The sequence below is a fragment of the Typopeltis vanoorti genome, chromosome 20 (genome assembly GCF_054136105.1).
Source record: "Typopeltis vanoorti isolate ZY-2024b chromosome 20, IOZ_Tvanoo_1.0, whole genome shotgun sequence".
NCBI lineage: Eukaryota > Metazoa > Arthropoda > Arachnida > Uropygi > Thelyphonidae > Typopeltis > Typopeltis vanoorti.
In genome coordinates, this window is record NC_143568.1 from 33,494,866 (window position 1) to 33,510,182 (window position 15,317).

General features: G+C 35.1%; 1 protein-coding gene across 6 annotated transcripts in view; it reads left to right on the plus strand.

Annotated features, from left to right (window-relative positions):
• Positions 1–15,317, plus strand: part of LOC150095352 (lethal(3)malignant brain tumor-like protein 4) — a 381,800-nt gene that overhangs the window by 326,832 nt on the left and 39,651 nt on the right. For all 6 annotated transcript variants that reach the window (XM_090410238.1, XM_090410241.1, XM_090410242.1 and 3 more), the window contains 2 exons: positions 2,106–2,261; positions 13,814–13,857. In XM_090410238.1, coding sequence (XP_090266364.1) covers positions 2,106–2,261; positions 13,814–13,857 — 200 coding nt within the window. The remainder of the gene's footprint in view (positions 1–2,105; positions 2,262–13,813; positions 13,858–15,317) is intronic.

A 15,317-nucleotide genomic window follows, 5' to 3' on the forward strand; every position in this document is an offset into this window, starting at 1 on the left:
CAGCATCCGGTCTCTTCAGATATCACTATCAACAATTACATAAGTGATACTGCTGTATTTCTTCCCCACTAGATTCTGCTATGGCACTAGGTAGGTACAAATAAGTCTCACCATTTAATTTCTCATTATGAAATTTGTCCATATCACTATGAAATTAGCTTCATTCCAAATTTTTACTTTATTATCTTATTTATTATTTTACTTTATTATTTATTATCATGCTGGCTAATATTCAGTTAAACGAGGCCCAGCAAAGAACCTAGAAAATACTGTTTTGAGATAACTGGTGTTATTGAGACCTAAGACCAATATAGATGAAATCCACTTAACCACTCCATTCTTTCACTTTGTTTCAACATGTTATTGTTTAGGTGGATTTCATCTGTATTGGTCTTAGTCATCAGAATGATTGATTTCATCCAGTATAGAATACAGTTTTGTTGGCTAAGTCCCAAATCACCACTCCATCCTTGTTTGTTCAGAATTCAATACCTGTAACAGGTCACATCGTGGGAATGTGAGGATTGGATATTGAGTTAAAGTCCCCATAATTTCTCTGTAGTCCTTAGAGGTATACTGAGAGGTATAAATTATAGTTTGTAGCTTTGTCACTTTAATGTCCTTTTGTAGCTTGTTCAGTGCTTTCTTTATTCATTTTATTGATCCTCCCTTTGCATAGCTATTGAAATCAGTTTTCTCATTACTATTTTATTTTCAGCTGTATATGAATGAATCCTTTCCTCCAGCTTAAATATTTAATTTCTTACTTTCACTATTCAGAAACATATTTTTATTCCAAATAATTTCTCTATTAGTCAGTTTCCTTAATTATATCCATTTTAAATTGATTTCAAGATCATATTCCTTTTGGATATTGATTTTGGTTAAGAAGATAAGTAGAGATTCTTTCCAGTCTGGCCAGATGGCAAACACATTATCTGCATACTTGTATTGAAGATGAACGATTAGATTTCTAGATGTCCTCCTTTCCTGTACCCTTTCTGAAATACTTACCACTTCTGTTCACCATAAACATACTTTCACAGGCTATTTTCACATACAGCAAGATTCAGCACATCATCCATCTCAATAGGCTCTGATCACTTTCCTTAGTATTTCCCATAATGTAAAGCACATCTCCTTGCAGACATGTTATACATTATGGGAGGGGGGTCACCCCCCCCATAGTGTATAACATGTCTGCAAGGAGATGACCGGTTTCAACCCTTGTTGGGGTCTCATCAGTGGATAGGTAAACCCAGGTTGAAGTGATGCAGAAGTTATACTTTACCATACGAGTTGCCGAAAGGTGTCACATTACAAAAGGCACCAAGAATTACTGAAATAAAGAGCCAAAAGAGTTCACTTTGGCGATGCAAAATTATTCGAATTAAGTGGATATTGAATCCAACATTATTTCAAAGCAGAATAGAGGAACTACAAGAGTTTCGTGCTGAATATATAGAAACTATAAAAGTTTTGGCAGATCCAAGAGTAGACCAACCTTTCATGACAGGAGCAACTTGTGGTAAAGGTGGAGTAAGCTGTCTTAGTGATTAGTTGTCCCTGTCATGAAAGGTTGGTCTACTCTTGGATCTGCCAAAACTTTTATAGTTTCTATATATTCAGCACGAAACGCTTGTAGTTTCTCTATTCTCCTTTTAAATAATGTTGGATTCAATATCCACTTAATTTGAATAATTTTGCATTGCTGAAGTGAAGCCTTTTGGCTCTTTATTTCAGTAGTTTTACTTTCCTTTTTACCAGAAACAGTGAGGAACAATTGAATGTGTCTCAGGTAGTTATCAAAAAGAATCTCATTTGCCCAGTGTTAGTATCTGCTTGCACATATCATTATTTTGTAATCCCTGATGATGGTAATGTAATGTTGCCAAAATATAAGAAAGTATTAATTAAAGTTATAAAGTTGTTATAATTAATATTTACTATATGTTGTTATTTGCTGAAAAATAATAGTTATGAATAACCAATGTATAAGCCTGTCGAACAGAATCAAAAAGAGATAGGGAAAATTTGAAAATTTACAAGTATAAGCTTGACATATTCCTTTTTATTCTTTATAATTGCTATTATTTCCATTGTAGGAGATGTCCTACCCTTGGATGTGATGGTTCAGGCCATGTTAAAGGAAAGTATTCCGTCCATCACAGAGTTTCTGGGTGTCCTTTAGCCCAAGGCGCTGCAGATTCAAGCAATGGAGATGAAAGTCCTTCTAGCAAAACATCTCTAAAACGAAAGAAGTAAGACTTCATAGAATAGTCTGCATACAAATTTCATTTTAGGTATCCAAGATGAAATCTGTATGCAGATTATTCTAAGTTTACTTTTTTTTCTTTGTTTACTGAATTTAGTTATTTGTTAAGTATAAGTTCATAAAGATTTACTCTTATTGTATTGTATCTGATGAGCATGAAATGAATCTCAGTTTTAATATATACATTATTACTATTACTATTATTACTTGACACCTCCAGGGAGTCCCAGACACATCGAGGGAGGTAACTTGCTCTACAACTCTCCGTCTTCACCACTCAATCCTCTAACTACATCGAATCACATCATCTACACCAACGCCATCTACTGTCCACCACCACCACTAGTATTTTCACAGACAATCACATATATACATTATGATAACAGAATCCACATATAACCATAGTGAAAGGTTAACATGATAAAGGATGATATGAAATATCATTTAACTCAAAACATATGTTGGATCTGTTCCCACACTAGCAATGTATTTTTCATTGCTTAAACACACACACACACACACACACACACACACACACACACACACACACACACACACACACACACACACACACACACACACACACAAGTGCTGTGTGTGTGTGTGTATTTATATAATATGTATATATATATATATATATATATATATATATATATATACACACAAAAAAAAAAATCTAGTGCACAGAAACTGCACACTAGAGGCCAGACAGAGATTTTCAAGCCTCTTTAGGCCAAAAATATCCATGTACAGCAGGATTCAAACCTACAACCTATTATTATTCCCCTCCATGTTAGGTGCCTGTTCATAGCAGATGAGATCTCCCTCCCCCTAACAATGCTGGTCCTTTTCATTTTTCCTTGTTTTTATGCTTTTCTTCTCATATTCTTTTCTCTTTTTTTCCTGAGTCATTTTCACTCTTCTACTTTCTAGACTGCCATCACAGATATCCAGTGCTGCTGATGTGGTGTGACCTGTGGACATGTTGGGAGAGGGGATTCTAGTAATCTTGCTCTACTTTCGCCCCTGTTGTAGCAAAATGGTTGGTGTTGGATGGCTCAGCCAGGATCAATTGGTTCATGGGCTTGCTTGCAAGAGTCAGTACTGTTACAATAAGTCTCCTTCCCCATGGTCTGGAAAAAGGGTCCAAAGCTTGCTGTGATGCCAGTATGGTATTCCATGTCCAAGCACAGACACTGCTTGCTGGACATCGAGCATTCACGTTTGTCTCACTGGAGATAGGGAGCTTTAGCACTCAACCTCCTTCATCTTGAAAATGATTAGTCTTTCATGCTCATGTTTATCATGGATCCTCAACAAGTTCTAATCCAAGACAAGAACTATTTGTACATTAACAGAAAACAAAAATAAGAATCAGAAATCGTTAGACACATCAATAGATATACCTTTGGAAATGGAACTATTTTTCCTTCTTTTCAACCTTCTTGAACTGTTTTTGTTGCAGGACTCCTGTTGAACAACCACGTCAAGGGCACTGCCAGTTGTTTCACACATTCCAGTTATATACATAGTGATATCCCATCCTCTCCCACAGCCTTATTAACATCAAGGTTACTTAATATTGCAAACACTTCTGATTCTTGAACTGTTAGACCTCTGTCCTCCTCCTCCTTCCTATTGTTATTCAGCACTACTCCCAACCCCCTGACCCTCACCCTACATGAAATACATAACAAAATATTCATTGAATATTTCCACTACATTTTCTGCAGATGTGACCTATGTTTAATCTCTAGCAATTAGTCAGTCTTTCACATTCACACTTTCTTCTATTAGTGGCATAACTGTAGAGAATTTGTTTTGCTTTACTGCTTTTCCTTTCACATGCCATTTTCTCCTTCCTAATTACTCATTGCCTTCCTATCCTGTGCTATATTCCTCATGCTGCCAAGGGTTACCCTGTTTTTCATTATCTCTTCCATGACATCCTTTTTCAGAAGTGCATGCATAATTCCATGATTAATCTATTTCACCCTACTTTCAAAAGGAATACAATCTGTTGTTGCCATAAGTGACTAATTTCAGACCATTCCCAGGGATTCCTGAATTCTGTCCCCTTTAATTGATCAGGCTACTGCACATCAGCAATCTGTTTCCTTAATTTATTGTAGTCTCCTGCTTTGTAATTCCACACATCTCTGCTGTGAAGCTTGTACCTTACTAGCCACTTCCCACATCAGAACCACATGATCCCTCTTCCCAGTTGGTGACATCTTCTATTTTCACTGTATGAGATGGTGTTACTAAATCCAACATTTGTGTCCCACATGTTGCTTCAGCTACATGCCACATAGAGTAGTTGTCCCCAAGTACTCTAGGAATTCAGTTTCCTTACTCACATGTTATTTCTTGCTTCTAGTCAGTACTTTCATAGTTAAGTCACCCATTATTATAATGCTCCTCTCACTCACCAGTCTCATATTTTGAAACATTTCAGAATTATCCCCCCCCCCTCTGTTTCCTGGCTGTAGCAACAGCTCACCAATCTAAAATGTGTGCTTATGTCAGCCAAACACCAAATGGCTTCAAAATCATTATCAGTACTGCTTTTCTGAAATCATCAGTCTTCTTTTACCTTTTCTGTTTTTTTGAAAACTGTTGTAACCATATTATACTTTGGTGAGCACATCATCCTCCTATAACCACATCTCACTGACATTATGGATTTGCAGACTGACTAAATGTATCAAGGTCACAAACTCTGTTGTACCCATATTCCTAATACTCCTTTCTTTGGTATAAAAGCATGGTAACTTTTTTGTGGTCCTCTTTTCCTTCCCATAATTCCTACCCCATTATTCGAGTCCTTTTACTCTGTTTCTCTTATTGAGGTCACCCTGCATCCTTATCTTGTTTTCAATCAACATTTACTTCACACTGAGCTTACACTCAGTCACACCAGTTGGCTCTCATTTCCATGACTAGCTAATCATGCTCCTCCTCTCATCAACAGTCTACTCAGCTTCATTCTGTCACTCTTACTCAAATGCTGACCACATGTAGTAAACACTATCTCCTACCTTCAAATTTATTTCATACACCCACATACTCAAGTCCTCTCTTCCTGTATATTCTAGCTATCAAGCTAGCTAGCTACCTTGGCAACACACAATTCTCCCTCTCATATTCTTCCACTTCACTCTCTTAGCAACACTCTCACATCTTGCACTACCTCATTCACACTTATTGTGAATTATTTGTTCCTACCAGCACATCAACTCTTCTCCACAGCTTCAGTTACTCTTCCTATCATTGCTCCTCTCAGACATACTTTCAACTTCTACTCTATTTTTACATCTTTAACTCCAGAGTCTCCATACAGCACTACACTCTTCCATTCCACTGTAATCATTCATTTTTAACTCATGAATGACACAGCAAAGATCAGTAAGATTCACTATATTTGTATCACATATACTATTCCCTATTTTTTTATGCTTGTATTGCTCACATCAGTCACACTACCATTGATTGCTTCTTTCACCAGATCACTTACCTGCTTTTTCTTAACTTTCCTACTGCTCAATCACTGCTTTTTACATTATCTCTCTTAACTATTAGGCGAGCACTCAATTTTTTTTATTACTTTCTAGTAATAAAAAAAAAAGAGGGCCCACTCTGATCCTTAGAGTGGGCCCTCCTTGATATTCCTAACAAAGAGATTTGGTTCAAATTTAAGGACCAAGGAATGACAGCCATAAGAAGATCCTCATATGTAGGGATGGTCACATGGTTCTGACCAGGAATATCATCCTTACACTCACCACCCTGAACCCCCCCCCCCCTCCCCAACATCACTGAAAACAGGGTACCTCAACTTCTGTGTTAGGCTCTATATCCTGAACCTTTTTGTATTCCTTTAAGTGTAAGAAATACAGTAATTCTCAGTCCAATGTGGCAGTAAAGAGCACATGAACAAAGACTATGTGCAAACACAGAAATGTCTTAATTATGAGGGAGAACAAACAGCCTACTCCCAAGTATGCGAAAGGTAGAAGGATGAAAAGCAGATTCAAAAATTCAAGGTCAACAGAACATTCCATATCAGGAGACAAAGAGGCAATACTACAGCAGCACAGCACCTAGTGGTAAACCTTCTCATACAGAGAATGCAGCTCAAAGGGGATATTAACTCATATGGTTATTCTACCTTCTCACAGTTACATCATTCCCAAATGGTATGTTTTGTTTGCAGTTCTCCACACAGCGAATCAGAAAGAAAAATGAATAAGACTTCACTCATAAAAATGCACAAAATGATTTCACTACACGAGACTCCATTTGGTTAAAAAATAAGAGCATGCATCTCAGTGAGTCAAGATGAGATGGAGATCCCCAAGAAAACAAAAACACTCAAACCTGGTGTTTTAGATGGAGAATGTTTTCTCGATGTTCTGGATATTTTTAGCCCAGTGATCCTGGCCATTGTCATCCTTAAAGACAATGCTATCCCTCCCAGCAAGTCCCACTCAACACAAACATGGAAGCAGCTGCAATCTGCCTTAGTAGGGGGTGTCTTATCATGATATACTGCATTTTGTTTACCTACTGGTGCAGAAATCTCACAGGATGATCTTGATGACCTCGTACTGTTGTCACCCCTTTAATTTTTAATGGGGGATTTAAATAGGCACAACATTCTGTGGGCAGTTCTCATACTAACATCAGAGGAATTGTTGTAGATTGTATGCTCAATAGCAATAATCTCTTCCTCTCAAACACAGGAAGCAACACCTTCCATATGCTGAGCCAAAATGAACATACATTTCCACTGACTTAAGTCTGATCACCTTGCTCTTCCTACTGTCTAAGTAGGAAACTGATTATCCCACCTTCTCACAGTTACATCATCCCTGAATGGTTTGATTTGCTTGCATTTCTCCATAGAGACAATTCTCTAAGATAAATAGAGCAAGCTGACTGGGTCACTTTCTCTTCCTTAGCAAAATTTAATTCTGCCAAAGTCATCTCATATCCTATTAGTCACACATTGAATATGTTACAGATTATTATATAAGCTACCACAGCTGCAGTACCTAAAAAATATCTAGTTGCTTTCTGCTTTTCCCTAAACTATGGTTGACTGATGCAACGTTGCTTGGAGAGCAGATACATTAATCACTTAGCCAGCGATACACACACACACACACACACACACACACACTGGCCACTAAATTAGAAATTTTTATTTTACGTATAAACATGTGACTGCCAGTGCCGATCCTTTTCAGTTCCCTGTGAACAATTCGGTGAGATGTAGGTCTGGAACAGTCTTCATTAAATGCTTTAGTCAATTGCTGCACACAAGAAGCTCTATTTGTATTTGTCCATATATGCCTTGCAGACAGTGTATCTATCTGTCTGACAGCCTGACAAGACCTTAGGACCACTTTTACCTCTTAGACAAGCAATGTGGGTTATTTTTCCACTGATTAAACACCAAGGATATCTCACCTTTTGAGAAACCAGTGAGCTCTGCTCTTTTCAAAATCATGGCTCCTACCAGATGTCACCCACAATAAGCCCTTTATTCAACTCCGAAAGATTCTTCATTTTTACCATTGTGATCAACACTATTGATGATTACTGACCAGCAGCATTCTTAAATATATAGTTGCCTAAACTTGTGGTGAGCACATGACCAAATATTTTGCACATATGCTGTATAAATGACATTTACACACATCTACATAAAGGTTTCTAATTCAGTGGCTGGTGTGTGTGTGTGCGCGTGTGTGTGTGTGTGTGTGTGCGTGCGTGCCTGCACATGCATGTGTTTTTCCCATTTAATAAAAAACAGTATCAAAAATGCTGCTTTAAAATAAAAATTATTTTTAGTTCCAAGAGTATGATTCAAAGCACTCAGGAGTTTATCCACTAACATTAAGCAATACTTAAGAGAAAATGACTCCCTTTTCCCATTCCTTTCCTCCCCTTCTGGTTCCTCTTCAGAATCTCCCATTCTCCACCCCCCACTGAGAGCCAGAAAATGGGACCATAAAATATTAAAATCACTGGAGAAAAGAGTTCTGTTGTGTTGTAACTAAAAACAATCAAGACCTGCTTTCAAGACAATTGATTGAAGGAATTCAAGTGCTTTTGTTATGAAGACAAAGTTGCATTCTGTAATGTTTAAAAAAAATATCCTGAGACTGCTGAAGAAACTCTAGATTACTACAAGGTTTTCAAGACCTTTAGTTCAATTTTCACAAAAATAGCATGACATAGACTTGGCCAGAAATTTCCCAGAAAACATATCTCTAGAAGAAGGAGATTGATCTTTCAGCAATGGATTGAAATTACCAGCCACTAAAATCTTGCCCAAACATACATGCTTCTGTTGGATTTGAACCACAGCCTGTTTATTTGGAAAGCAGGTACACTATCTATTTGAATATCATATTAGACTAGATTACTTACTGATTAAAAAAATAATAATAAAAAAAAGGCCTTATGAATGTTCCTTATGTCATTATGAGATTTGAATCCCCCCCCCCACCACCACCAAAGACTGTATTATGGAGGAAATATGCTTGTATAATTCAAATTTGCTTAATTTGAAGCTCAATCTTGATTAATTTCCTAAATTGGTCAAATACAATTAATTAATATTTTATGTAAATTATGTTCCATCATTGAATGTTACACATTAGCCTTTGCGCGCATTTACATTTTAAAAATAAGAATTTCAGTATCATCTTAACACATTTAATGTTAAATTTTGTAAATTTTCCACATTTCATGTTAATCATTCTCTGCTGTATAAATATAGGGTTTGCTTCCTTTGATATATATTATAATTTACAGTTTCGTTCATTTGGAAGAATTATGTCTCAGCAAAACTTTCAAACTATTTATTATTTTTTTTGTTATTTATTTATTGATTTATTTATATAATCCCTATCTGAATTATCAGCTTCTAGAAATTTTCTACATAATTCACTAAAAATGATTCTAAAAATAGAATATCCTCATATTAACCAAATATAGTCATGTAAAAATGGCATTTAGAAAATATTTTCAAGCCTGGAGATATTTGACATTTTTTTCAATTTTTTTTCTTTTCAATTTATTTATTTATTTTTTTGCAATCTTATTAGCCACTCCAAATGTTAATTTGAGGTTATTAAACTTTACTCAAAGAACTCTGTTATACTCCCCCTCCCAAAAAAAAAAGTAGTGACCATGAATGTTCCTTTGCATTATTGAACTTAACAAGAAGGTTTTAACTGCAGTGATTCTTTCTTTGTCATAAGATGTCTGTGATGGATTGATATTTTTGCATTGAATTAATGTCCATTTGCTTCAGGCCATGGGTTCTCCAACTTTGTTATTGCAACTCCCAATTTATATATTATATAAAATAATATATAAATACAGGAGTTGCCTATTAGTTTAAAACTGGAAGGAGATCTCCACTTAGTCTGATCTCTTACAAGAAAGATTTCACTTCATTTTGTTTTTACTCTTGACAGTACCCAAATCTCCAAAGATCAGATTTCTCTTTTTGAGCTGACTTTATACCTCCAAACTCTCCTGACACAAAGACATTTAAGTGACAGCTTCTTTAACGCCAAAAACTTGGCAAACCTTTCTGCTCAATGCTACTTCTCACTTTACAACTGCTACTACTACTATATAAATTTCAGATACAACCATCTGTGAAATACTGCTCACACATTTGGGGGTGGTGCACACCTAAAGCCATTCAAGAATGCCTGATGCTATCCAGAAGAGGCAAAACCAATTAACTGATCTCTATCTTTCTCACAATTTTTACTCTGATCACTGTCTTTTTTATGTTCTATTTCAGTCATATGTCTCTTCATAGGTATTGACAGTGTTAGGCTTAACTGACTACCATTATTCCTCCACTTTCTTCCAAACTGTTTAAACTAAACATATTTGGTCATTTTATAATTAAAATACAAACTTATTTATTACTGACCATTTACAAGAACAAACTTACATTAGAGCCTACTTTATACCTATTTTTGACTTAGCTGACTGAGTTATATTCTATATTATGATGATGTATCTTTAGATATGCTGGCTTAGGTGTTGCCAACTGGTAAGCTCTAATGTAAGTTTGTTTTTGTAAATGGTCAGTAATAAATAAGTTTGTATTTCTTCCAAACTCTAAGAATTCTTTCATTTCTTCTACCTCTGTACTTTTGTCTTTCCAAAGACTGCAACCTTCATCTAGAAATCTTCTTCAAGAAACATGCTAACAGATTCCTTTGTGATTCCTACTTTCACACACACACACACACACACACACACACACACACACACACACACACTGATATGCTAATAGGTTCTGCAACAACAACAAAAAAAGCCAATAAGAGATGCAGAGAGTACTGAGCAGGGCTTCTGATCCACTGTTTAGTCCTAACCTTTTTTTTTTTTTTTTTTTTTTTAAATGTGCCCTGTTATTAGGTACCTTCTGAATACTGAATTAATGAGAACGGTCTGACAATTCAGGACTTAGCTGACTGAGTTATATTCTATATTATGATGATGTATCTTCAGATATGCTGGCTTGGGTGTTGCCAATTAGACAGAGAAAATCACTGTTTTTGTCAGGGAATCAACACACACACACACACACACACACTGAGAAGCCAGCTGTTAGAATAACTTCAAACTCTCCAGAATTGAGATAGGCACCACCAACATAAGAATTATCAGCATAACAAGTTCATGTAAGTAGGTATCAAGATGATCTAAATAATAACTATAAGATGTTATATTCTGGCAATAGCATTCAGTTAAAGGAAAGAGTTGCTATAGTATTCAACACTAACATTTTGAATGCCAAGCAATGACAGAACTAAACAAAAATCATAGGAAGACTGGAGACTATTAAAGTTTAGAAATGGAAAATAAAGAGATCTGAAAAAAAAATCAGAGATGATTAATGTGGCATAAAAATTATAAAATGTCTGGAATAATTACATTGAAAGATTTATAAATAAGGTAAACATTAATAGAACAGAGGTAGAAACTATTCAAGAGAAATACAAAGGAATATTTATCAATTTTTAAGGTAGGAAAGCCACCAGATACCTGAAATATCTGCAAGAAAGGAAATAAAACTAAAACTGAAAATTATAGAGGAGTTTCTTTATTGAGTGTTCCAGTTAAGGTTTACATAAGAATACTTTACAAGAAGTTAAGAAAAATTGTATTAAGACAGTGACTTGAGAAAGAACAAGCTGGTTCAGGCAAAATAACATTTATCATAGTTGAGAAGTCTTGAAAATATATCAGAAGAAAAAATCAAATGGACAGATAAAATAACTAATGAAGAGGTCTTAAAAAGAGTAGAAGAAGTCTGTTAAGGAAGATAAAAAGAAGAAAGGGAAACTGGATCGGACATATTCTGAGAGGGGAATGGAATAATCAGAGATGCCATCGAAGGAAAAATAGATGGAAAAAGACCCAGAGGAAGAGTAAGGAAAAAATGCTAGATGACATGTTGAATGGAGACAGTACACAACCTTGAAAGAGAAGGCTCAGAACAGAAGAGAGTGGAAGAAAAGTTTTTGCTCCTAAAAGAAGAACCTGTTCAATTGCAGAATACTCAAGAAGAAGAAGAATGTAGCCTATACTTAAGTTGTAAGTCAGCTGTTAAAATTAAAAGATGTACAAAAAGATGGGTTGATGTTAATTAAGGTCTAAAACTTGGTGTACATATTCTCACTGTCATTTATATGAATCATCACATTATTAATGAAAAGTAGCATTAAACCTGATAGAGAATCAGAAATATTCAATTTAGCTATTTACTTTATGCAGTTAAGGACTCTTTAACTAAGTGGAATAATTGATGCAACAAATTTTGTAATAAAAGCGATAAAAAGTATGAAAATAGGCAGAAATATAGAAAACCTTATCTGCATTCCTAGTGGAGAATATGGAAATGGATAACAGCAATAAGCAAAGTTGGTATGGTAGGGAGCCAAATAAATGTATGTGGAATAAGAAAGAAATTAGCCAGAATTCTAAATTAGTAGTATATGACAGTTGTTTAATCCGATTTTAACTTATGAATATGAGAGATGGGTTAGAAATAAAACAGTTGATCAAAGATTAGAGATTATAGGTATAGAAGTTTTAATCAGAATTATAAGGGAGAACAGATGGCCTGACATCAGTGGTAAAATCATAGTAAAAATAAAAATATTAGAAAGGAGCCTAACATTATTATAAGATTGGAAGAGGAAAAGTTAGTTCAATCAGTGCTTGATGCAGATGATGCTGACCGACATGTAGATCACAGTGTCTTAGAAGACTGAAATGTAAGATCTGAAAATGTTGGAAACTACACAAATACCACATTAATTTGGAAAGAAATGGTTAATAGGAAAATAGTAATGTCAACTTACTTATGTTGTATACTGTCATAGTGTCTGAACACCCATTGGAGATACATATCAGAAATTTATGATAATGATGAAACAATATCATCAATTTCACCAAATTGTACTCTCTATTGGCTTAAACCACAAATGCAACCACAAATCAAGATGGTACAACATGATGGGATTTCATGTCAGCTGGGGCATCACCCAGTTAAACAAGGCCTCCACGGATTTCATCAGGGAACCAGAGTGAACAGCAAAAAGTCAGCTACTGGAACAAACTCCAACTGAACATCTAGAAGAAGAAGAATAAACCCAATACCAGAAGAACTGAGGAACCATCAATACAAGGAATATTAATGGAATGGAGATCGAATTGGAAAAGTATACCATGTTGACATAATCGGCATTACTGAGACAAAGAAGACAAAAAACAGGTGAGATCTAACTAAATAATAGGTATAGAATATTATATTTAAGCAATAATGGTCAAGGAAAGCAAGCAGAAGCAATAGCATTCAATACCAAACATGAAGATAAACTTCTTGATTGGAGGGCAGTTTCAAGTAGATTTATGTGGGCAGACTTCAAAATGGTATTTGGGCCCATGAACCCACAGAAGGGTCTTCCAAGGAGGAGGAATGTGGAGGAATTTTTTGAGTCAGCTGGCATAAAGAAAATATAAAAAGTAGTCCTTTGGAGATATGAACAGCAGAGTAGGAAATGTATCCCACCAGGCATACAGGAACATTTTGGGAAAATTTGGAAAAGCATAATTTTAAGTAAAGAAAAGGTTACAGATACTGATAAATAAAGAAGTTATATCAGAACTAGTGTTGATGTCATTTCTTTATTCACCAATATCTTTGTAACTGGTATTTATTGAGTTTTTTTTTTAATTTATTCAGATACTTTTTTATTAGTACTTCTATATATTAATGACCCTTATGGCTCTATTAATTTCTCTGTTATTAGGTACAGGTTTTACAATCTGTTTATTTTTTCCTCTGGAAAATTTCTAATTGCAGATTTGTTAGGCATATTGCTTAATCTTTTTATTCATTTTTAATTATATATAACACTTTGTTTATGTTTGTTTTATTGTTTTAGGCTATTATTAAAATAAAGTATATGATTTGTTTTCTAGAACCAGGGTTCCTATTGAATATGGAAAGCTAGCTAGAATAGAAGGTAAATTTTTATATCTATCTATCTGTATTATCTATAATTTTTGTAAAATTTTCTTCCCCCCCCCCCCCCCAGTAAGATCATATGTTTTAGTTTGATTTAAAGCATTCAATTAAAGGATTGGATTGAAAATTTCAAAATATTAGTACTAAGTAGTCCCATTATAAAGGATAATTCACTCTACTAGAAACACTCTGATTTTATGAGAATAAATATTTGTAATTTTTTCATACTTTTTTGATGCATTAAGAATGCAAATAATTTATGATGAAATTCTAAATTATCTGAAATCAAAGGAGGAATAAGTTTTTAAAATTATATAAAATTTCCTCATTCTTATTTTTAGAAAACATCTTCCACAGTGTGTTTCACTTTGTAAGTTAGCTTTCTTACTCTAGCCAACATGTTTATAATGACCCCCCATCCCCATTGTAATAAACTACTTCAAAAAATAATGCTGAATTTGCATCATGTCATCACTATAGTCATAATGTTATAAATTCAGGATTCTTATTTTATTACCATCCTAGGGATTTGTTACTTTGTTATATATCAGTGCAGTGCTCTTTCTCCCATATGCAGCAAACAGGGTCACAGAAATCCACCTATGCATTAACACATTTTCCCATTATCCATTTTAGGTGAAAAATGGCAATTGTACTGAACGTGTGCATTTACATATGTGTGGTGTGTGTGTGTGTGTGTGTGTGTGTGTGTGTGTATGTACATGGATACACATACAGGGCTCCAAAATACCACTTAAATCTTCTGGTCACAAAAAATTTTACTTGTCCATAGTATGAATTGTGGAAAAAGGTGTATTTGTATATTTACTACCATTTCAATATCAGCAATAAAGGGAACGTCTTAATAATAGAATTTAAGACAGCCAAATTCACATTATGTGGATTAATTTGTAAGAGTTGGCATATCTCTTTAATTATGCCACTAGTCTATTGCTTTTTCCCCAGCATGTTATATGCTTCTTTTGTTCCATACCCATTACTAGTCTTCCATGATGAATATAACTACTTGTTTATTTCACTCTTTTATCTATCAAGTACACTGCAGCTGAGGTTTGGAGAGAATTATGTAAAAAAGAGTCAAAGATGGATAACTGGGAGGAGATCTCTGTGTAGCCTTTTAAGGAATGCAGAGAACCAATCAGGGTTTCTGACTTAATGTCCATTCCTCATCCTCTAGTAGTGAACCATGGTAGGTATCTACCTGGATTTGAGCAAATGAAGATAGGCTGGCAATTTGAGATTTCTCATCTCGTCTTCCTTATCCCTCTTTTACTTTGCGGTGTCGAGGGTTTATTAATCATTGGACCTCAAACCATTCACAGGATAAGGTGGTCAGCCCTACACCCCCAGGTGTATCCTTATGTCCATAATGTTGAGTTCTCAAGGCTGGTTTGCTTGATTTGCAGGATAAAAACCCCAGGATAAACTGGGGAAAAA